This window comes from Chiloscyllium punctatum, chromosome 7 (assembly GCF_047496795.1).
Source record: "Chiloscyllium punctatum isolate Juve2018m chromosome 7, sChiPun1.3, whole genome shotgun sequence".
Lineage (NCBI taxonomy): Eukaryota > Metazoa > Chordata > Chondrichthyes > Orectolobiformes > Hemiscylliidae > Chiloscyllium > Chiloscyllium punctatum.
The window spans coordinates 108,938,066-108,960,541 of record NC_092745.1 but is presented as its reverse complement, the minus strand read 5'-3'; the positions used below and the strand labels follow the sequence as shown (position 1 = coordinate 108,960,541).

Below are 22,476 nucleotides of genomic sequence, written 5' to 3'. Positions count from 1 at the left end.
GGGAAACTCTCAGGTGCTGGTGCTGTCCTTCTAAGTAGTAAAAGTCACAAGTTTGGAAGGTGCAGTTGAAGAAGCCTTGGTAATTTCTGCAGTGCATCTTGGGGATGGTACACACTGCCGCCACTGTGTGTTAGTGGTGAAAAGAGTGAATGTTTAATGTGGTAGATGAGGTGTTGATCAAGTGAGCTTGATCACCAGAATGAGGTTGAAGCCATCTTGAGTTTTGCTGCAGCTGTATTTATCCAGATAAATCGGATGTGTTCCATCATATTCCTAACTTGTACATTGTAAATGACAGTCAGGCTCTGAGAAGATGAATTACTTGCCTCAGATTTCCCTGCTGCTGACCTGCTCTGGAAACCACATGATTTATGTGGCTAGCCCCATTCAGTTTCTGGTTAATGGTAACTCTCAGCGTCTTAATAGCTGAGATTCAGCAATGACAATGCCATCGAATGTCAAGTGGAGATTATAGTTTCTCCCTTTTTGGAGATGGTTATTGCCTAGCACTTGCACAATGCAAATTTGCCACATATCAGCCCAAATCTGAATGTTCTCCATGTCTAGCTGCAGAAGAACATGGACTGCTCCAGAACATGATGTGCCAAGACATTGTGCAATCATCAGTGAATATCCCCAGTTCTGATCTTATGATATAAGACATTCTGCAGCAGGGAGGTTAGGTGATAGAAGGAATAAATCCTTCTAGGTTACTATTGCTGGAACTGTTGGGTAGCCATCAGATGAAGAGTGAGTAAAACTTAGTTACAGAGCTGTCACCAGGGAATTAAGGGACATATAAAATCTTCACAGTCTCGGCTAGCACACAGAGAATGATTGAAGCCTGAAAATGAAGAATAGATGGATGGGAAGTTTGGAAAAGGAAAATAACCTCTACTCCACAGCAGATCAAGCTAGAATCTTGGTGGTTGACTGCCTGGATGACTGGTTTATGCTGAGATTGATGCCAACAGCATGGGTTCAAATCCCATAAGCTGACATTACCATGAAGGACTTTCCTTGTCAACCTCTTCTGCTGCTTAAGGCATGGTGACCCTCAGGTTGAACCACCATTCTCTCTAATGAAAGAACAGCCATATGGTCTGGTAAGACCACGGTGACTTTATCTTTACAAGATAGAGGGACCTACATCCCATAGGCCAGGAGAAGCTAGTGAGGTGGAGGGCAGGGGCACACCTTAGTAACCTGAACAGGGAGATTTATGAAACATGAATTAAAATGTGTTGATTTTCATCGCCATTTCAATCTTACCTTAATCATAATTTCCACTCGACTGTGCGAGTATTTCTCAATCACTGACTCAATCCAGATCAAGGGCTTTATCTGCAAAGTAATATCTTGTCTCAAACAGAATGCATGTAATATTTTACATTGATAGAGATATCACTTGTGTAATAGAACAAGTCATTTGTTACTCACTGATTTTTAACATTATTCAGTAAAGAATAATGATCTGTTGACTACTATCATGCACTGAATTTCCAGACTGCAAGTATAAGCATCTTAAAGAGAGTTTCAATTTCAATAGCCTGTCAGTGATAACTCCAGACCAGCGTGTGCTTCTGTATGTATCATATCTTACTCTATGTATATGTATGTAGAGTCATGTTCTATGTATGTTATGTTATGTTAGAAGTGTGTGCTTCTGCAATATTTTCACTCTATGTATGTTAGGTCAAAGCCTGTTATTTAATGCAGGGTCTGAGTAAGACCAAAACACAATTAGGGTATCCACTTCTCAGCAGGGCATAAGAGGAAGATAATTTGTAACTTCTTTGATTGACAATATGAAGTCTCAATTTCTCCAGAACTGTAGAGAAAAATACTACCTGTCCTATTTTATTTGAAAATGCGACTGCGAGCTCTAGTTTAAAATGTTGCATGCACACGTGCTCTATACCTTTTGCAAAGTACTGGAATGAACCTGCCTGCATACAAATACCTGTGCATCCCATACCGTACATTTATCAATGCTACATATAGACATGTCACAGAGTTTACTTCACATTTACCAGTTCGGTTTGTAAACATGAAACATACCTGAGTGTACAGCCGATAAGACATGAGTTCAAACTCCCCATCTGGGGGGATGAAAGATATGGTTCGATCATTTTCAAAACGGGATAAGCGCACGCACTGATGAAACTTTACATCTTCCAGTTCCACAGATTTAGTCTTGTCCCCTTATGTTAAAAGGATAAACAGTTAAAAGTGTAACTGAGGCAAAGTCTTTCCAAGATGAAGTAAGTTGCGGGTGAAAAGTCCAAATGTCATTAATTGGGGTCATTAATTGTGAAATGATGGGAATGAAGGGCTTTTATTGATCTAGCATCTTCAGACTACAAATCTTCCCTTTCCCAGTTTTATCTGATCTTGATGAAGGCAGTGACTGGCAGCCAACATGTCAAAATTGTTTTGCTCTCAAAATCCGTTTTGTGGTTTTATTTTCAATATTGCACAACAGCCATTCTTCAGCTCTTTCAACAGCAAGTCCAATGTAGCTGAAGGAATTCCAAAAATAAACCTGCTTAGTTTCTTGTAAGGTCAGCTACTGGCTTTTTTACTATGTCTATTTGATGGCCTACTGTACAGAATGGTCCACTCAATTTACTGTGGAATTATGCAGGTTTTGAGATCCCCAAACACCAGGAAATGGTGGCACCAACACTGTTGATAAATATGGCACTGTGGAAAAATGAATTAATAGCTAAAACAAATAAACTTTGGAATGTTAACACTGTACTCCACAGCAATAACCAATACACAGTGATTTTATTGCTGCAATGACTTATGAATAACACAAAAAAACTTGAAGACCAGCGTGATACAATGGGGCTGAGTGACCAAATATCATCTTGAGGAATTGCACAAGGCAACATCCAAGATTTCACACAGCAATATATAATTGCATTACATGTCTGTTATTTGTTTTTGATCACCTTCAGAGTCTATGCAGAGAAGACAGATCATTTCAGTCCATCAGTAGGTAAACACAAGTATTGTTCAGCTGAAATGTTGCCAGCGTAGGAGGTAGAACCCTAAGAAATGGGGAGGATGGTAGAACAAGGAGGGGAAGAGTATCAAATGCTTAGAGTCATCTTTGACAGCATCATTTTCAATGTACAGTAGGGAAAGCCAGCTGAGCATGTAAGTTTATCTCTGACCCAGAACTTGGCAAATGCAAGTTCTTCATTGTGGAAGACACTGTGGTTTTTGTCTTCACCCTTTATTGTGCATTCATGTTAGAGTCAGTGCTGTGTTGTCAGTGGACAGTGAGTTTCACCAACATAAAACATCCCTTACTGTGTGATCACATGTGTTTCCTATGTATGCTGCAGTCATTTGAGGTTTGGAAATTGGAATCATACTGGAATTAGAGTGTGGTTGTGGCACCCACTTCAAATTTTGCCATTGGGGCTGACATGGGGAATGGCATGCCATGATTCAAATTCGACCCAAAAGCTAATGTCTCCCCATTTCAGAATCCCATCCACTGTGGTGTATTGGCATTTTGCCATCTGGAACTGCAATAATTAAAATTCATTTCTCATCTGCCGACCTAATCATAATGGCAGCTTCCATTGTTCTATTTGTTTAATCGTTTCCTGCATCACTTTTGCCTTCTTGCCCAACATTTTCCAAGTTAGCAACAGTCTGATGTCAAAATCTTACAAGTCCCATTGAAAAACATTTTTACTGGAAAGAAAGGTAAAGTTGCTATAGTCCTAGAGGACCATTAGGCTCCTCTCATTAAACTGAGAGACAACTGGTAATGAGTTTAACCTGAGGGTCACCATATGTCAGGCGAAGGGTGAGTTTGAGAGGTGGGACCTTCAAAGTAATCTCAGGAATTGAGCTGACATTGTTGGCATCACTTGTACTGCAAACTAGCTGTCTAGCCAACTGAGCTAACTGACCCCCATACAGAAAGGAGACACCATGCAATGTTTGTATTTATCAGAAGGTATCAATCTCACCCAACTCTAGCCAGAACAATATATTCACGTTTACAAATGATACCAACGTTTGGTATAACCTGGATTTGCACTAATCGAGAAGTAAACACTGGATCAAAGAAAATGCCGCCAATGTAGAATGAGCACTGTATTTCCTTCTGTTTCCTGTGTCAGCATCAAATGCCCTTTAGTCAGGTGTAGCAGTCGTTTGTATCACAGAAAAAGTCCCTCTACACGGCCCACCATCACCTAATCCTAAACAGAGAAAGACATCCTAGATGTAACACTTCTATTTCCCCTACGAGCCATCCTATTATTGGGGAAGAGGGGGAAGAGAGAGTGCAGACACAATGTGTTGAATGGTCACCTTTGGTGCTGTAAATAATTCTTTGATTAAGAGGCATCATTCAATCAGCCACGAGCATCTTAAATATCTGGAGTTGTAAATTGTTCTCTGTTTAAGAGGTGTCATTCTATCAGTCATGAGTATCTCATACCTTACAGGTAGATCTAGGTTTAAAATAGATGGCTTAAAAACCATTGAGAATATCCCCATTTACTTACGTCCGGAGATCTCAAACAGAACTTTATCGTTAAGACCAAGTCGTAGTTCGGGCATTCCTGACAGAATGACCTTCAGCTTTACATTTCCAATGATGTCACTTTTCAGGACACTGCCATTCGCACTCACCTGGAGAAACAGAAGATAATCAGGCAGCACGGAGCAAATCAGGATCACTGTTCACACTTACTCACACCCACACCCTGTCAGGTACACAGCAGGTATATACACCCATACACACTAAACCCATTCTGCTGCATCAGGAGTGCTACACAATTGAAGGTTAATTGGCCTGTTCCTGTTCCAACTCCAGGACAAACATGTTTTTTGTTTGTATTTCCTCACACCTCACAGCATCCTGGTGAATCTAAAGTCACCTCTGCTGTCACCTTAAAATGCTTCCTATTGTATGAAATCCAAAACCGCAACATCTAAGGTTTGACATAGATTCACCATTATACCTCAATTTTTATATTAGATACTTCATGTCATCAAACCAATTTAGATCTTTGGACCTTTCCCATGCGTATATGAAGCCATGAGTCTCTCGCTCCCCCACATCACATATTGCAAGTTCAAGTAATGTACAAATAGATATAGGGCAATGTGAGTCAGCTATTATAGAAGTTGAATTATCTTGAATCCCAAGAAATATTTGAACAGAGTAAGTAAACAGAAACAGCTTGCACAAGCAGCAGAAGTTTTAGTTGTGCAGCAAGTTGTTATGATTTGGAATGCACTGTCTTGAAGATGGTGGAAGCAGATTCAACAGCAAATTTTATCAAGAATTGGATAACTACTTGAAGGGGGAAACAATGCATAGTTTGGGGAAAATTGTCGTGGGATGATTTACATACCAAAGGACTGGCATAGGTACTAAACCTGAGACACTTCTTTGCTGCACCACACGGTAAAGTACAAAGCAGATCACTTGATAAGCATCCCCATCCAACACCTTCAATATTACCTTTCACCACCAAGGTCACTCACTTAACAGCATCTTCCAAGCCCAAAGTCTCTATCACCTCGACAACAGCAGCAGATGCAAAAGAAAAACCATCACTTGCAAATTCCTCTCCAAGCCACACATTATCCAGAGTTGCAAACATATTGCTGTTCCTTCATTGACATGCCCAATTCCCTCACTGCAACTGGGGTGAAATTTTGGAACATCTTCCTAACAGCTCTATTGGTGTACCTATACCACATGGCCTGCAACAATTTAAAAAGGCAGTTCATGACCATATTCTCAAGAGCAATCAGTGATGGGTAAGAAATGCTAGCCTAGTCAACTACATTACCATCTTGAGAAAGAAAAACAGTCTAGGATTCCAAATAAGACTCAAAGATTACAAAAGGAACTCTAATCATAGAGATCATCGATCATATTAACACTTTAGAAGTGATTATTTGTATTTGGAAAATTGAAAAAGGGTGAGACAATTAAAATCTAGACTTTCAAAATTGCAGAAGTAGGCCATTCAGTTTCACCATTCAGTGCGATCATGGTTGATCTGATAATCCTCTGCACCACCTACCCGCCTTTTAACAAATAACCCCTGATTCCCTTACTACCTCTCTCAGCCTTGAACATATATAATCCAGCATCTTCAACTCAAAAAGTGTTAAAGAATTCCACAGATTCATTATGATCAGAGAAAGAAATCATCCTCAGCTGTGCCTTACACAGACAGTCCCTTATTCTGAGACCATGCCTTCTGGTCCTTGACTTCCACAAGGGGAAACAATCTTTCTGCATCTACCCTGTCAACCTCCAAGAATCATGTCTGTTTCAATGAGCTGTTTCTCATTCTTCTAAACTGCAATGAGTACAGGCTCAATCTATTCAGCCTCTCATAAGTCAGTCCCTCCGTACCTGGCAGTAGCCCAGAGAGCTTTCTCTGGACTGCCTCAAAGGCCAATTTGATCAGTGGCCTAAAATCAATCAATATTCCACCTGTGTTCTGACTAGTGCCATATATAGTTACAACCATCATCCCATTTTTATACTCCACTCCCTCTAAAATACAGGCCAAAGTTCTATTTGCATTCCCTATTACCTGCCAAATTTGGATGTTAGATTTTTTTGTGAAGCCATAAAATAACAGGACTTTATTTAGCTGGGGGACTGCAGACAGTGAGTGTGAGGAGTATCTTGCTGATTTCTCCTGAAATTGAATTTATTTATGGAGACTTCAGGATCAAGAAGTTTGGTTTTGAAGCTAACAAGTACAGTTATGCAAATATTTATCAGCCATCTCAACACTGCAGCTCACCACCACCTTCCCAAGGGCAACTAGGAATAGCCAGTAGACAGCAATGGTCACAACCCATGAATATAAAAAAAACTGTGTTGCCATAGAGATGAATTATTTAGGATAAAACTTATGGAATATAGAATGGAAGAAGTGAAAGAGTTGAGACAGTGGAGAGACCAAAATGAAAATGGAAAGTTTCCTTTGAGTTTAATTTTAAAATATAAGTGCCTGTGTTTTCTCTTTCAAATGTACAGTGTGGGTGGTAACCCATGATAGAGTTTAGGTAGGAACTTTCTTCTGTTGTATAGTAAAATCATTTGCTTGAAACATGGAACCTCTACTCTTTCAATAGATAACAGAAATTTCATATTTCTGTGTACATAGGAATTATAATTGGCTGATGTCACTGTACTCAATGAGCTATAATAGCACACTGCAGTTTGTAACACTCCTCAATCAAATTTTTCTTTGATAAGTGTCTAGTTTACTTTGTAACAGTTTTTTTTTTCATTTTTGATGCTTGGCAGGAAAGGGCAGTCCTTTAATGACCCAATGTTCAATTTTCATTTTTGAATATGCATCAGCTTTTCGAAGATACCTTTTCTGACATATTTGTGGAATCAGGGAGTGCACAGAGAAGGCTATTTGGCTTGTCAGGCTTATGCCACAACTGAAACAGCCTCCATCACACACGCAGTAGACAGTTCCAGCATCTTGTAACCCTTCAACTTCTCCACCTCCTGATGCTACCTGGCTTGCTGTGTTCTTTTAGCCTCCTGCCTGTCTACTTTGGATTCTAGCACCTGCAGGTTTTTTTGCCTCCACCACACGCACAGGCAGCATATTTTCAATTCTAACTACTTGTTGAGTGGACAATGTATAGATGATGGAAAAGAATCACTTTTGTCAATTCAAAATGACACAAGAAACAGAAACCATTCTTTGAATCACCTTATAACAGGGTTCACCGAGTTGCAGTCCTTTTGCCGATAGGAACAGTTTCTCCGTATCTATTCTGTCCACAGCCCTTATGCTTTTGAAAATATCTAACAAATCCCATCTCACTCTTCACTTTGGAGTACAGTCCTGTCACTTAAGTTCCTGTTTCCTATCACCATTTTCTTCCACCTTACTTCATTCTTCCCATCATGTGGTTTCAAGAATTGAATGCACTATTCCAAGTATGATTTGGAGATGCCGGTGTTGGACTGGGGTGTACAAAGTTAAAAATCACACAACACCAGGTTATAGTCCAACAGGTTTAGTTGGAAGTACACTAGCTTTCGGAGCATCACTCCTTCATCAGGTGATAGTGGGGAGCTCAATGCGCCCTCCACTATCACCTGATGAAGGAGCGACGCTCCGAAAGCTAGTGTGCTTCCAATTAAACCTGTTGGACTATAACCTGGTGTTGTGTGATTTTTAACTATTCCAATTAGGTGTTTTATAAAAGGTTTATCATAAACTTCTTGTTTTCCAGGCTACATTTAGGTTTAGCATTTAACGACCAAGAATTCTAACTTATTTTGTACAATCAGAAGCAATGTCATTTGGGGTGCTTTGCAGAAAAAAATATATATACTGCCACATGAACATTAATTCATTAGAAAGGGATGCTGTTTACTACACAGGCTATTGTGATTGTGATTGTGCCTCAACTTTCTGCGCAATGCTCAATAAATATTGAGATGGCTTGCAAGGTGCCATTATTGCAGTCACCACTGCTTACCAGTAAGTTGACAGATTCGATCAAGTCAATGAATACTTCATTCTTCCTGTATTTGATGCCCTCTGATCTCCAGGACACCGCATTTGTGAGAGTAGCAGGGGGACGGGGTGCTCCAACTTCCAACTTGTGCCCCTGCTGGATAATGTACCTGAAAACCATGGGTTAAACACCAAATCCATTAAACAAACAGTGGAACTCTGCCAAAGTAAAAATAAGATGCATTTCAGCCATATTTCTTGGCATGCTTTAGTAACATGACAGACAAACTCAACCTTTCAACACCTGGCATGGATGTCATATGGGCTACAGTGTTTCTCTCATTGAACTATTAATCCACAACACAGCAGTTCAAATACTGCAGCATGGCGGTTGGAGAATTTTATGAATACAAAATAAATACAGACCAAAAAGTTGTTGGGTTCCCATATAAAAAAAATCAACTGGTCACAATTACCCTCGAGAAAAAGAAATTCATTGTTCTTACCCAGCTTGCATGTGACTCCATTCCATGCCATCATGGCCAAGCAAACTAGTCATAAGAGCATAAAACCGTAAAACATAGCAGTAGAAGTAAGGCCATTCGACCCATCGAGTCCACTCTCCCATTCAATCATGGCTGATGGGCATTCCAACTCCACTTATCCGCATTCTCCCCATAGCCCTTAATTCCTTGAGAGATCAAGAATTTATCAATCTCTGCCTTGAAGACGTTTAGCGTCCCAGCTTCCACTGCACACCGGGGCAATGAATTCCACAGGCCCACCACTCTCTGGCTGAAGAAATGTCTCCTCATTTCCGTTCTAAGCTGACTCCCTCTAATTCTAAGGCTGTGCCCACAGGTCCTAGTCTCCCCATCAAATGGAAACAAATTCCCAACATCCACCCTTTCTAAGCCTTACGTTATCTTGTAAGTTTCTATTAGATCTCCTCTCAACCTTCTAAACTCGAATGAATACAACCCCAGGATCCTCAGCTGTTCATCGTATGTCAGGCCTACCATTCCAGGGATCATCTGTGTGAATCTCCGCTGGACACACTCCAGTGCCAATATGTCCTTCCTGAGGTGTGGGGCCCAAAATTGAACACAGTATTCTAAATGGGGTCTAACTAGAGCTTTATAAAGTCTCAGTAGCACATCACTGCTTATTATATTCCAATCCCCTTGAAATAAATGACAACATTACATTTGCTTTCTGAACCACAGACTCAACCTGCAAGTCAACCTTTAGAGAATCCTGAACTAGCACTCCCAGATTCCTTTGTACTTTGGCTTTATGAATTTCCTCATCGCTTAAATAATAGTCTATGCCAGTATTCTTTTTTTCCAAAGTGCAAGACCTCACATTTGCTCACGTTGAATTTCATCAGCCATTTCCTAGACCACTCTCCGAAACTGTCTAAATCTTTCTGCAGCCTCCCCACCTCCTCAGTACTACCTGCCTTTCTGCCTAACTTTGTATCATTAGATTAGATTCCCTACAGTGTGGAAATAGGCCCTTCAGCCCAACAAGTCCACACCGACCCTCTGAAAAGTAACCCACCCAGATCCATTTCCCTCTGACTAATGCACCTAACACTACAGGCAATTTAGCATGCCAATTCACCTGACCTGCACATCTTTGGATTGTGGGAGGAAACCCGAGCACCCGGAAGAAATCCACACAGACACAAGGGGAATGTGCAAACTCCACACAGACAGTCGCCAGAGGCAGAAATTGAACCCGGTTCCCTGGCAATGTGAGGCAGCAGTGCTAACCACTGAGCCAACGTGCTGCCTCATCTGCAAACTTCACCAGAATGTCACCAGTCCCTTCATCCAGATCATTAATGTATAAAGTGAACAACTGCAGCCCCAACACTGAACTCTGAAAAAGTTCTGAAAAAGAATCTTTTACCCCAACTCTCTGCCTTCTGTCAGACAGCTAATCCTCAATCCATGCCAGTAGCTCATCTCATACACCATGGGCCCTCACCTTACTCAGCAGCCTCCTGCGAGGCACCCTATCAAAGGCCTTTTGGAAGTCTAGATAAATAACATTCACTGGGTTTCCCTGGTCTAACCTATTTGTTACCTCTTCAAATAATTCTAACAGGTTTGTCAGGCACAGCCTCCCCTTACTAAATCTATGCTGACTTGCTTCAATCTGACCCTGCACTTCCAAGAATTTAGAAATCTCATCCTTAATGAGAGATTTTAGAATTTTACGGACGACCGAGGTTAGGCTAATCGGACTATAATTTTCCATCTTTTGTCTTGATCCTTTTTTGAACAAGGGGATTACAACAGCAATTTTCCAATCATCTGGGACTTTCCCTGACTCCAGTGAGTTTTGAAAGATCACACCCAACGCCTCTGCTATTTCCTCAGCCACCTCCCTCAGAACTCTAGAATGTAGCCCATCCGGGCCACAAGATTTATCAGTTATTAGAACTTTTAGCTTTTCTAGCATTTTCTCTTTTGTAATGGCTACCATACTCAACTCTGCTCCCTGACTCTCCGTAATTGTTGGGATATTACTCATGTCTTCCACTGTGAAGACAAAGTACTTATCAAGTTCTTCAGCTATTTCTTATCTCCCATCACCAGCCTTCCTGCATCAGTTTGGAGCTGCCCAATTTCTACTTTTGCTTCTTGTTTGTTTCTTATGTATTGAAAGAAACATTTACAATCATTTTTAATATTACTGCCTAGCTTACCTTCACAACTCCCCCTCCCACTCTGCCGAGGACATGGAGGTCCTGGGCCTCCTTCACCACCGCTCCCTCACCACCAGACGCCTGGAGGAAGAACGCCTCATCTTCCGCCTTGGAACACTTCAACTCCAGGGCATCAATGTGGACTTCAACAGTTTCCTCATTTCCCCTTCCCCCACCTCACCCTAGTTCTAAACTTCCAGCTCAGTAACTGTCCCCATAACTTGTCCGGACTTGTCCTACCTGCCTATCTTCTTTTCCACCTATCCACTCCACCCTCTCCTCCTTGACCTATCACCTTCATCCCCTCCCCCACTCACCCATTGTACTCTATGCTACTTTCTCCCCACCCCCATCCTCCTCTAGCTTATCTCTCCACGCTTCAGGCTCACTGCCTTTATTCCTGATGAAGGGCTTTTGCCCGAAACGTCGATTTCGAAGCTACTTAGATGCTGCCTGAACTGCTGTGCACTTCCAGCACTACTAATCCAGGTCTATACATAACTCCCATTATGGTTTTGTTTTGCCTTTGTGGCTATTCACCTCCAACCACACAGACTCCACATCATCTGACGCTATGTCATTCAGTGCCATAGATTTAATTTCCCTGTCTTCTCAATAAGTTGTAAATCCTTGGATGTTTAACTGCCAGTCCTGAATCCCTTGCAACCACGTCTCTGTGATGTCTACCACATTATAATCATTCACGATGATGTGTGCTATTAATTCATCTAATTTGTTATGAATACTACGAGCATTCAGGTAAGCGCCTAAATGCTAATTTTCTTATCCTTATGATTTCCATCATCTCTAGTAAGATGTCCTGACTTATTCCATTTTACTTCATTCCTAGTCTGCCTTGAACTTAAACCCTGCACACATGCTATCCTGCTGCTTACCTTTCTACTTGACTCCATACTCCCTGATGCTTTCCCTTTCCCTTCCCCTCAACTCACCAGTTTAAAATCCTACTGACCACCCTATTTATCCTCTTCGCCAGAACACTGGTTCCAGATCGGTTCAGGTAGAGACTGTCTCATCGTACGGATCCCTCCGGTTCCAAAGCTGATGCCAATGTCGCATGAAATGGAATCCCTCTTTCCCACACCAATCTCATAGCCATATGTTTACTTCCCTAATTTTCTTATCCTTATGCCAATTAGCACGTGGCTCAGGCAATAATCCAGAGATTATGACCCTTGAGGACCTGTTGTTCAATTTCCTTCCTAGTGCTTGATCCTCCACAAACAGATTGTCCTTCCTAGCTTTGTCTATGCTGTTATTGCCAACATGGACCACAACAACTGGATCCTCTCCCTCCCGCTCCAATATCTTTTCAAGCCAGTCGGAGGTGTCCTGCACCCTGGCACCGGGCTGATACCACTCAGATACCACCATTCAGATACATCAACTCGATACAGTTACAGCATTACAAGGAGGAACACACTACCACCTTCTCAGGGAACTAACAACGGATAATAAATGCATTGCGAGCAACACACATACCATGGGAATGTTTTATTTTAATGTAAGGGTAAACACATTCCAACAAATCACACTATGCTGTTGTTGAATCCAAGTCAACAAATAACCTAAAATGTTGTGGATAATGTAAAAGAACCATTTTGGTCAATTCAGAAAAGCAAAAGAAACAGAAACCATGCCTTTTCTCGGACTTAGGAGGAGGAGCAATTGCCTCTGCACCCACAAAGAAACTTCAGCCCTGTGCATGGACCTTATACTCATAGAAATCAATAGCAAAGAACGAGATCCTTCAGCTCACAGGCACAGCACTTGCTCATAAGATCATAAGAAATAAGAACAGGAGTAGATCATTTGGCCCTTGAGCCTGCTCTGCCATTCAATGGGATCATTGCTGATCCAATTCCTCACATTCACTTTGCTGTCCGTTTCCTATATCCTTTATTTCTCTAACAATCAATAATATATCTATCTCAGCCTTAGATATACATGAGGACTCTACCCTCAGAACTCTCTGTGGCAAGGAGTTTCAAAGACTAACAACCCTCGAAGGAAAGAAATTGTTTCTCACCTCAATCTTAAATTGGTGCTCCGTAATTCTGAGAATATGCCCTCTGGTCCTAGATTCTCCAGGGAAATGACCTCTCAGCCCCTGAAGAATCTTATACATCACAATGAAAATCGCTTCTTATTCTTCCAAACCCAAATGAGTACAGGCCCAAACAGTTTAACCTTTACTCATAAAACAATTCCTGTACGCCAGGGATCATCCTTCTGAATTTTCCCTGAACTGTCAGAGCCAGTTTGGCTATAAATTGAATGATACAGAGATAGAGAATAAAATAACTCCACAGAGGCGTGTATCCCATCAACAACTCACCCTTTATTTACATGTGAAGAGTCCTTGACACTGATCTTGCTCCCTCAGCCTGCTCTGATGGTGAACGGACCCTCTCACACTCCTCTCTTTATCTGTCAGCCAGGACTCCCTGAGTGGCCTAGATTAACTGCCCCAATCAGGGAACTCACATTCTATGAGGTCTGCCTGGCTGACCTTGTTACAATCACTTTACAAAGAGCAAACTAAAAAGGCAGATAGGATAAGTAAAAAGTATTGGATGTTATGGCTTAAGGAGGATGCTGAAAACATTCAAGAGAATGGGTCCTAGACATGAGAAACTTCAATTGGTGAATTTGGGACTGTTCTCCTTGCAGAAAAAAAAGATCATTTGATAGAGATTTTCAAAATCATGAGAGGTTCTGACAGGGAGAAACTGTTCCCATTGGTGGAAGGAAAGAGAATCAGAAGGCATAGCTTTAAGGTAAAAGAAGCAATCGGTAAATAAGGAAAACTGTTTTACGCAGTGAATGGTTAGGTTCTGGAATGCACTGCATGACAAAGTGCTGAAGGCAGGTTCAACTGCAGCATTCAAGAGGAGGTTAGAATATTATCCAGTAAAAGGAAGGATGGGAAAAGCTGTGGGGAGGAAGTGGAAGAACGGGTCTTGGTGAATTATTTCTTCACCAAGCCTTCTTCCATCCTGTTACCATTCTGTGGTTCTCCATTGGAAAGGTGGAAAGGACACAAATGGTAGATAGAATAAATTGAAATGGTGGACCAGAGTGGATAGATCGGCAGAAGGAGGAACTGCAGAAAGAAGATCCACAGTAAATACATCATAAAAGTTGGAGTAATCAAAAGAACAAAAAAAGTATTTATCGAATGTTACCCGGGTGGATTTGCTTCTTTCTTTAAGAAAATTATGCCAAGTTAATGCAAATATTATCACTTAATATAAAGGATTCTCCCCTCGTTGCTGACTATAAATCATTTTTCATTATAAAAGATTATAAAATTCTCTGAGGAAATGGATGGATCCTGGAGAATTAACCCATTTTCTCACATCCTTTACTATAATGGATACTGAAAGTTGGAGTAATCAAAAGAACAGAAAAAGTATTTATCGAATGTTACCCGGGTGGATTTGCTTTTTTCTTTAAGAAAATTATGCCAAGTTAATGCAAATATTATCACTTAACATATCTTACCATTAAATCAGGGGGAAAAGAAACTCATGAAAATGTTCACACACATCTAAGCTTTATCCTGATAAACTACAAACACAAATGTATCTTCAAGGAATTTCTTGTGCAATCAAAATAACATTGTTTACAGCTTGTAGTGGAACAGAGAATTCTCAAATGGCTGCATTCACACTCCAATGCAAAACAGCAGCAGCTGTTCAGTATAATGAGTATTCTCCCTTTCACCTTTAAAATAGGTTCACTTCAAGTTCAGAAAATGGCAACTTGGATGTAAATAGCAAATAAATTGTGGTATTGGAATTCACAGAGGCCCACATGCATTCCGATAATGTAATACACTGTTCGCAGAATCCTGACAGTGTGGAAACAGGCCCTTCAGCCCATAAAGTCCACACTGACCCTCCAAAGAGTATCCCACCCAAACCCATTTCCCTACCCTGTTACTCTACATTTACCCCTGACTAATGCATCTAACCTACACATCCCTGAATACTATGTGCAAACTCCACACAGACAGTCACCCGATGCTGGAATTGAACCTGGGTCCCTGGCGATGTGAGGCAGTAGTGCTAACCAGTGAGCCACCATGCCATGGTTATTCTTCTAAAAATCAGGTGGTAATGGTTGAAAATGGTGTAATCTTTTAGAAGCATTTATGAGCAAAGGCACATTTTATAAGCATGTACCTCCTAACCCAACAGCTGTATTTCCAATATGTTTCTACCAAGAAGGGTGAAAGTGATTCCCCAATGTTCATCATCTGCACAAAAGTAAATTCAATTAACATACACTAACCTCTACACTCATTCTGGAAAGAAAATATACTGATTTTCACCTTCACTTTGTGTATGTAATACACTTTGATACACCATGGCTATTGAAAGTGTAATACAACGATAGAAATGTCTCAACTACAGTTACTGATGATGGAATTCACTGCGGCAACCCATAGCGATTGGAAACAACAGAAAATGAAACCTAACATTGTTCAAAAGCATTTACGGTACAAGAACAGGCCATTCAGCCCAACCGTCTCAAAACTTTCTTCATTCATTCCCATCAAACATCCTGACATTCTTTACTACTTCGTGTATCTCGATTTCTTGTAAATGCATTTCTGCTAACCATTTCAACTTCTATTTCTGTTTGACAATTCCACAATTTAACATGTTTTCTGAGAAAGTGAGTTCTCCTAATTTGCCTGCTTTATTTGTATATTTGCTTTTATATATTTAATCAGGAAAGGCCAGCATTTATTGCCCATTGAGAAGTTGGTGGTGAGCTGACTTCTTGAACTGCCACTGTTGGATGGTGCTATTACATAGGAACAAAGGAACTGATACTGGATAGGCAGTCCAGTCGCTTGAGCTTCCTCCACTATTTGGTACGATCAGGGCTGATCTTATCCCACTCTCCATACTTCAACCCATTACTATTAAGAAGCTGTCTGTTTCCTCCTTAAATGTACTCAATTAGGAAGAGAGTTCCAATATTTTGATCTGGTGACAGTGGATGAATATCATTTCCAGTTGGGATGTGTGTGGCTTAGAGGGGAACCTATAGGTTGTAGTGCACCCATGAAGTTGTCATGTTTGACCTCTGGTAGAGGTCATTTGCAATGTTTCCTGTAAACTGCATGTATACATACATACACTTCATCATCTGCTAGTCTAGAATTTCCATTCTGGTTTAAATCGACTGCTCAGATGCAACAAAAATGGGAGGGAACACTGGTCATGGGTTTGCAATGCACTTGTCAAGGAAAGCTTGGAAAGTTGCTGAGATAAAGTTAGAGTTACGCAAGATGCAGTGCATCATGTAAATGGTACACACAACCAAACTACATGCCTCCTTTGTAATAAGTATATCACCCCATCTCCTCAAATATAAATGGTCTATAAATTTTAAAATTGTACTCATAATTCCCAAGACAAAATCATTTACGTAATTGTAAAAAACAGTAGTCCCAGCATTGAACCTTTGGGACACCACATTCCACCCATTAGACAAAAGTGAGGACCGCAGATGCTGGAAACCAGAGTTTAGATCAGAGTGGTGCTGGAAAAGCACAGCAGGTCAGGCAGCATCCGAGGAGCAGGAAAATCAATGTTTCCGAAAAGATTCCTGATAAAGGGCTTTTGCCCGAAACGTCGATTTTCCTGCTCCTCGGATGCTGCCTGACCTGCTGTGCTTTTCCTGCACCACTCTGATCTAAACATTCCACCTATTGTTAGTCTAAGTACTGTGACTACTCTATATTCCACTCTGTTACATAGTCAGTATGACTACTCCCATGTCCTCATTCTGACCCCACACACCAAGCCTTGTTATTATGTGGTCTGCTATTACACACAACCCATTGTTAGCCACTAAAAGTCCCCCTTAACAGTTATCCGTTCTCCCAGGTTGATCTTTGCCCAATTCTTTGTGTGTCCAACCACTCTTCTCTCTTTTCTGATTTCTATCCACAGCTGCTACCAGACCTGCTGAGATGTTCCAGCAATTTCTGTTTTTGTTTCAGATTTCCAGCATTCACAGTTCTTTTGGCTTTAAATGAATTAGCTTATTTCACTATACACCAAAATAGCCTGATCCCTGGTTGGATCCACAACATATTATTTCAGGAAACAGTCCTGAACACATGCTACGAACTTTCCTCATGGCTACCTTTGGCAATTTAAATTGCCCAATCTACATGCAAATTAAAATCGCCCACGCCTAGTGTACTATCTTTTTGTTTAAGACGTTCTCACTATCTCATGACTTATTCTCTGCCCTGCAGAATAGCTATGATTAGGCAACCTATACAATAGTCCCACCAGCGTGGCTTTCCTCTTGTTATTTCTTACTTCCACTGAAATGGTCTCTATTTCATCCAAATCAAGATAATTTCCTGCTATTGTACTTATTTCATCTCATACTAACACCACCCTATCCCCCTGCCTATCCTTTTGAACAGTCACATACCCCTGAATATTTAGATCCCAACTTTGATCACTTTGTAATTATGCTTCCCATAGTAGCTATAAGACCATACCAATTAACCTCTAGTTGTGCTGTTCAATCATATGTTTTGCTCCAAATGCTGCACCCATTTAAATAAAGTGCCAGAAGAGAAAAAAATGCATCATCAGCGTACTTAAATAGTGAACAAGCTAAAACCAGAAGTTGGCATATTTGTGGCAAGTCAGGATCAAGTTATAGATTTTTGCAACTCTTATCTTAACTCCTATCCCTCTCCTGTATGTGGTCTTGGGAGGGTTGACCTACCATTCTTACCCTTAATTTTGGGAATGATTTACACTGAGCTGCACATTCATTATGGGAAAGAAAAGGAGTGATACCAAGAAGGATAAATCTATAGAAGACATAAGTCACTGTAGCACTGTTTGCTATCTTCTGTAGCGATGAAATGGTACTTGTGACCCGCTCAGGCAGCAAGTCCCGGAACAGCACGTGGGAGGTGAGTCCCGGAACTGTACACGGGGTGGGAGCCCTGGAACAGCACACGGGGTGTGATCCCTGGAACAGCACACTTGGTGAGAGTCCTGGAACAGCACAGTGGTGAAAGCCCTGGAAAGGCACACACAGTGTGAGCTCTAGAACTGTACACGGGCAGTGAGCCCTGGAAGAGCACACATGGGGAGTGAGCCCTGGAACAGCACACTAGCAGTGAGCCCTGCAAAGCACACGGGGAGTGAGCCCTGAAACAGCACATATGGGCAGTGAGCCCTGGAACAGCGTGTGGGCAGTGAACCCTGGAACAGCATGTGGGCAGTGAACCCTGGAACAGCACACGGGGTGTGAGCCCTGGAACAGCACACGGGGTGTGAGCCCTGGAACAGCGTGTGGGCAGTGAACCCTGGAACAGCGTGTGGGCAATGAGCCCAGGAACAGCGTGTGGGCAGTGAGCCCTGGAACAGCGTGTGGGCAGTGAGCCCTGGAACAGCGTGTGGGCAGTGAGCCCTGGAACAGCGTGTGGGCAGTGAGCCCTGGAACAGCGTGTAGGCAGTGAGCCCTGGAACAGCGTGTGGGCAGTGAGCCCTGGAACAGCGTGTGGGCAGTGAGCCCTGGAACAGCGTGTGGGCAGTGAGCCCTGGAACAGCGTGTGGGCAGTGAGCCCTGGAACAGCGTGTGGGCAGTGAGCCCTGGAACAGCACACGGGGTGTGAGCCCTGGAACAGCACACGGGGTGTGAGCCCTGGAACAGCACACGGGGTGTGAGCCCTGGAACAGCACACGGGGTGTGAGCCCTGGAACAGCACACGGGGTGTGAGACTGGAACAGCACACGGGGTGTGAGCCCTGGAACAGCACACGGGGCGTGAGCCCTGGAACAGCACACACTGGGTGTGAGCCCTGGAACAGCACACAGGGTGTGAGCCCTGGAACAGCACACGGGGTGAGATCCCTGGAACAGCACACGGGGTGAGATCCCTGGAACAGCACACGGGGTGAGATCCCTGGAACAGCACACGGGGTGAGATCCCTGGAACAGCACACGGGGTGAGATCCCTGGAACAGCACACGGGGTGAGATCCCTGGAACAGCACACGCGGTTAGACCCCAGGAACAGCACACGCGGTTAGACCCCAGGAACAGCACACGGGGTGTGAGCCCTGGAACAGCACATGGGGTGAGATCCCAGGAACAGCACACGCGGTGAGACCCCTGGAACAGCACACGGGGAGTGAGCCCTAGAACAGCACAAGGGCAGTGAGCCCTGGAACAGCACACGGGGCTTGAGCCCCGGAACAGCGCACGGGGGGTGCGACTGGAACAGCGCACGGGGCGTGAGCCCTGGAACAGCGCACGGGGCGTGAGCCCTGGAACAGCACACACTGGGTGAGATCCCTGGAACAGCACACGGGGTGAGATCCCTGGAACAGCACACGGGGTGAGATCCCTGGAACAGCACACGGGGTGAGATCCCTGGAACAGCACACGGGGTGAGATCCCTGGAACAGCACACGCGGTTAGACCCCAGGAACAGCACACGCGGTTAGACCCCAGGAACAGCACACGGGGTGTGAGCCCTGGAACAGCACATGGGGTGAGATCCCAGGAACAGCACACGCGGTGAGACCCCTGGAACAGCACACGGGGAGTGAGCCCTAGAACAGCACAAGGGCAGTGAGCCCTGGAACAGCACACGGGGCTTGAGCCCCGGAACAGCGCACGGGGGGTGCGACTGGAACAGCGCACGGGGCGTGAGCCCTGGAACAGCGCACGGGGCGTGAGCCCTGGAACAGCACACACTGGGTGTGAGCCCTGGAACAGCACACAGGGTGTGAGCCCTGGAACAGCACACGGGGTGAGATCCCTGGAACAGCACACGGGGTGAGATCCCTGGAACAGCACACGGGGTGAGATCCCTGGAACAGCACACGCGGTTAGACCCCAGGAACAGCACACGCGGTTAGACCCCAGGAACAGCACACGGGGTGTGAGCCCTGGAACAGCACACGGGGTGAGATCCCAGGAACAGCACACGCGGTGAGACCCCTGGAACAGCACACGGGGAGTGAGCCCTAGAACAGCACAAGGGCAGTGAGCCCTGGAACAGCACACGGGGCTTGAGCCCCGGAACAGCGCACGGGGGGTGCGACTGGAACAGCGCACGGGGCGTGAGCCCTGGAACAGCGCACGGGGCGTGAGCCCTGGAACAGCACACGGGGCGTGAGCCCTGGAACAGCGCACGGGGCGTGAGCCCTGGAACAGCACACGGGGCGTGAGCCCTGGAACAGCACACGGGGCGTGAGCCCTGGAACAGCACACGGGGCGTGAGCCCTGGAACAGCACACGGGGCGTGAGCCCTGGAACAGCACACGGGGCGTGAGCCCTGGAACAGCCCATGGGGTGAGATCCCAGGAACAGCACACGCTGTGAGACCCCTGGAACAGCACACGGGGAGTGAGCCCTGGAACAGCACACGGGGCGTGAGCCCTGGAACAGCGCACGGGGCGTGAGCCCTGGAACAGCGCACGGGGAGTGAGCCCTGGAACAGCGCACGGGGAGTGAGCCCTGGAACAGCGCACGGGGAGTGAGCCCTGGAACAGCGCACGGGGAGTGAGCCCTGGAACAGCGCACGGGGCGTGAGACTCGAACAGCGCACGGGGCGGGAGCCCTGGAACAGCACACGGGGCGTGAGCCCTGGAACAGCGCACGGGGCGTGAGCCCTGGAACAGCGCACGGGGCGTGAGCCCTGGAACAGCACATGGGGGCGTGAGCCCTGGAACAGCACACGGGGCGTGAGCCCTGGAATAGCACACACGGGCAGTGAGCTCTGGAACAGCGCACGGGGAGTGAGCCCTGGAACAGCGCACGGGGAGTGAGCCATGGAACAGCGCACGGGCTGTGAGCCCTGGAACAGCACACGGGCTGTGAGCCCTGGAACAGCACACGGGCTGTGAGCCCTGGAACAGCACACGGGGCGTGAGCCCTGGAACAGCACATGGGGGCGTGAGCCCTGGAACAGCACATGGGGGCGTGAGCCCTGGAATAGCACATGGGGGCGTGAGCCCTGGAATAGCACACGGGGCGTGAGCCCTGGAACAGCACACAGGGGCGTGAGCCCTGGAACAGCACACGGGGCGTGAGCCCTGGAATAGCACACGGGTTGTGAGCCCTGGAACAGCGCACGGGCAGTGAGCCCTGGAACAGCGCACGGGCAGTGAGCCCTGGAACAGCGCACGGGGAGTGAGCCCTGGAACAGCACAGGGGGCGTGAGACTCGAACAGCGCACGGGGAGTGAGCCATGGAACAGCGCACGGGCAGTGAGCCCTGGAACAGCGCACGGGCAGTGAGCCCTGGAACAGCGCACGGGGAGTGAGCCCTGGAACAGCACAGGGGGCGTGAGACTCGAACAGCGCACGGGCAGTGAGCCCTGGAACAGCGCACGGGGAGTGAGCCCTGGAACAGCACAGGGGGCGTGAGACTCGAACAGCGCACGGGGAGTGAGCCATGGAACAGCGCACGGGCAGTGAGCCCTGGAACAGCGCACGGGCAGTGAGCCCTGGAACAGCGCACGGGGAGTGAGCCCTGGAACAGCACAGGGGGCGTGAGACTCGAACAGCGCACGGGGAGTGAGCCATGGAACAGCGCACGGGCAGTGAGCCCTGGAACAGCGCACGGGCAGTGAGCCCTGGAACAGCACACGGGGCGTGAGCCCTGGAACAGCACACGGGGCGTGAGCCCTGGAACAGCGCACGGGCAGTGAGCCCTGGAACAGCGCACGGGCAGTGAGCCCTGGAACAGCGCACGGGCAGTGAGCCCTGGAACAGCGCACGGGCAGTGAGCCCTGGAACAGCGCACGGGCAGTGAGCCCTGGAACAGCGCACGGGCAGTGAGCCCTGGAACAGCGCACGGGGAGTGAGCCCTGGAACAGCACAGGGGGCGTGAGACTCGAACAGCGCACGGGGAGTGAGCCATGGAACAGCGCACGGGCAGTGAGCCCTGGAACAGCGCACGGGCAGTGAGCCCTGGAACAGCACACGGGGCGTGAGCCCTGGAACAGCACACGGGGCGTGAGCCCTGGAACAGCGCACGGGCAGTGAGCCCTGGAACAGCGCACGGGCAGTGAGCCCTGGAACAGCGCACGGGCAGTGAGCCCTGGAACAGCACACGGGGCGTGAGCCCTGGAACAGCGCACGGGGCGTGAGCCCTGGAACAGCGCACGGGCAGTGAGCCCTGGAACAGCGCACGGGCAGTGAGCCCTGGAACAGCGCACG

General features: G+C 45.6%; 1 protein-coding gene across 1 annotated transcript in view; it reads right to left on the bottom strand.

Moving 5' to 3' along the window:
• Window positions 1–22,476, bottom strand: part of LOC140480029 (AP-1 complex subunit mu-1-like) — a 72,963-nt gene that overhangs the window by 9,195 nt on the left and 41,292 nt on the right. The window contains exons 5-8 of the mRNA XM_072574563.1: window positions 8,527–8,674; window positions 4,542–4,668; window positions 2,062–2,204; window positions 1,273–1,344 (exon numbers count right to left, since the gene is read on the bottom strand). Of these exons, the coding sequence (XP_072430664.1) occupies window positions 1,273–1,344; window positions 2,062–2,204; window positions 4,542–4,668; window positions 8,527–8,674 (490 nt within the window). The remainder of the gene's footprint in view (window positions 1–1,272; window positions 1,345–2,061; window positions 2,205–4,541; window positions 4,669–8,526; window positions 8,675–22,476) is intronic.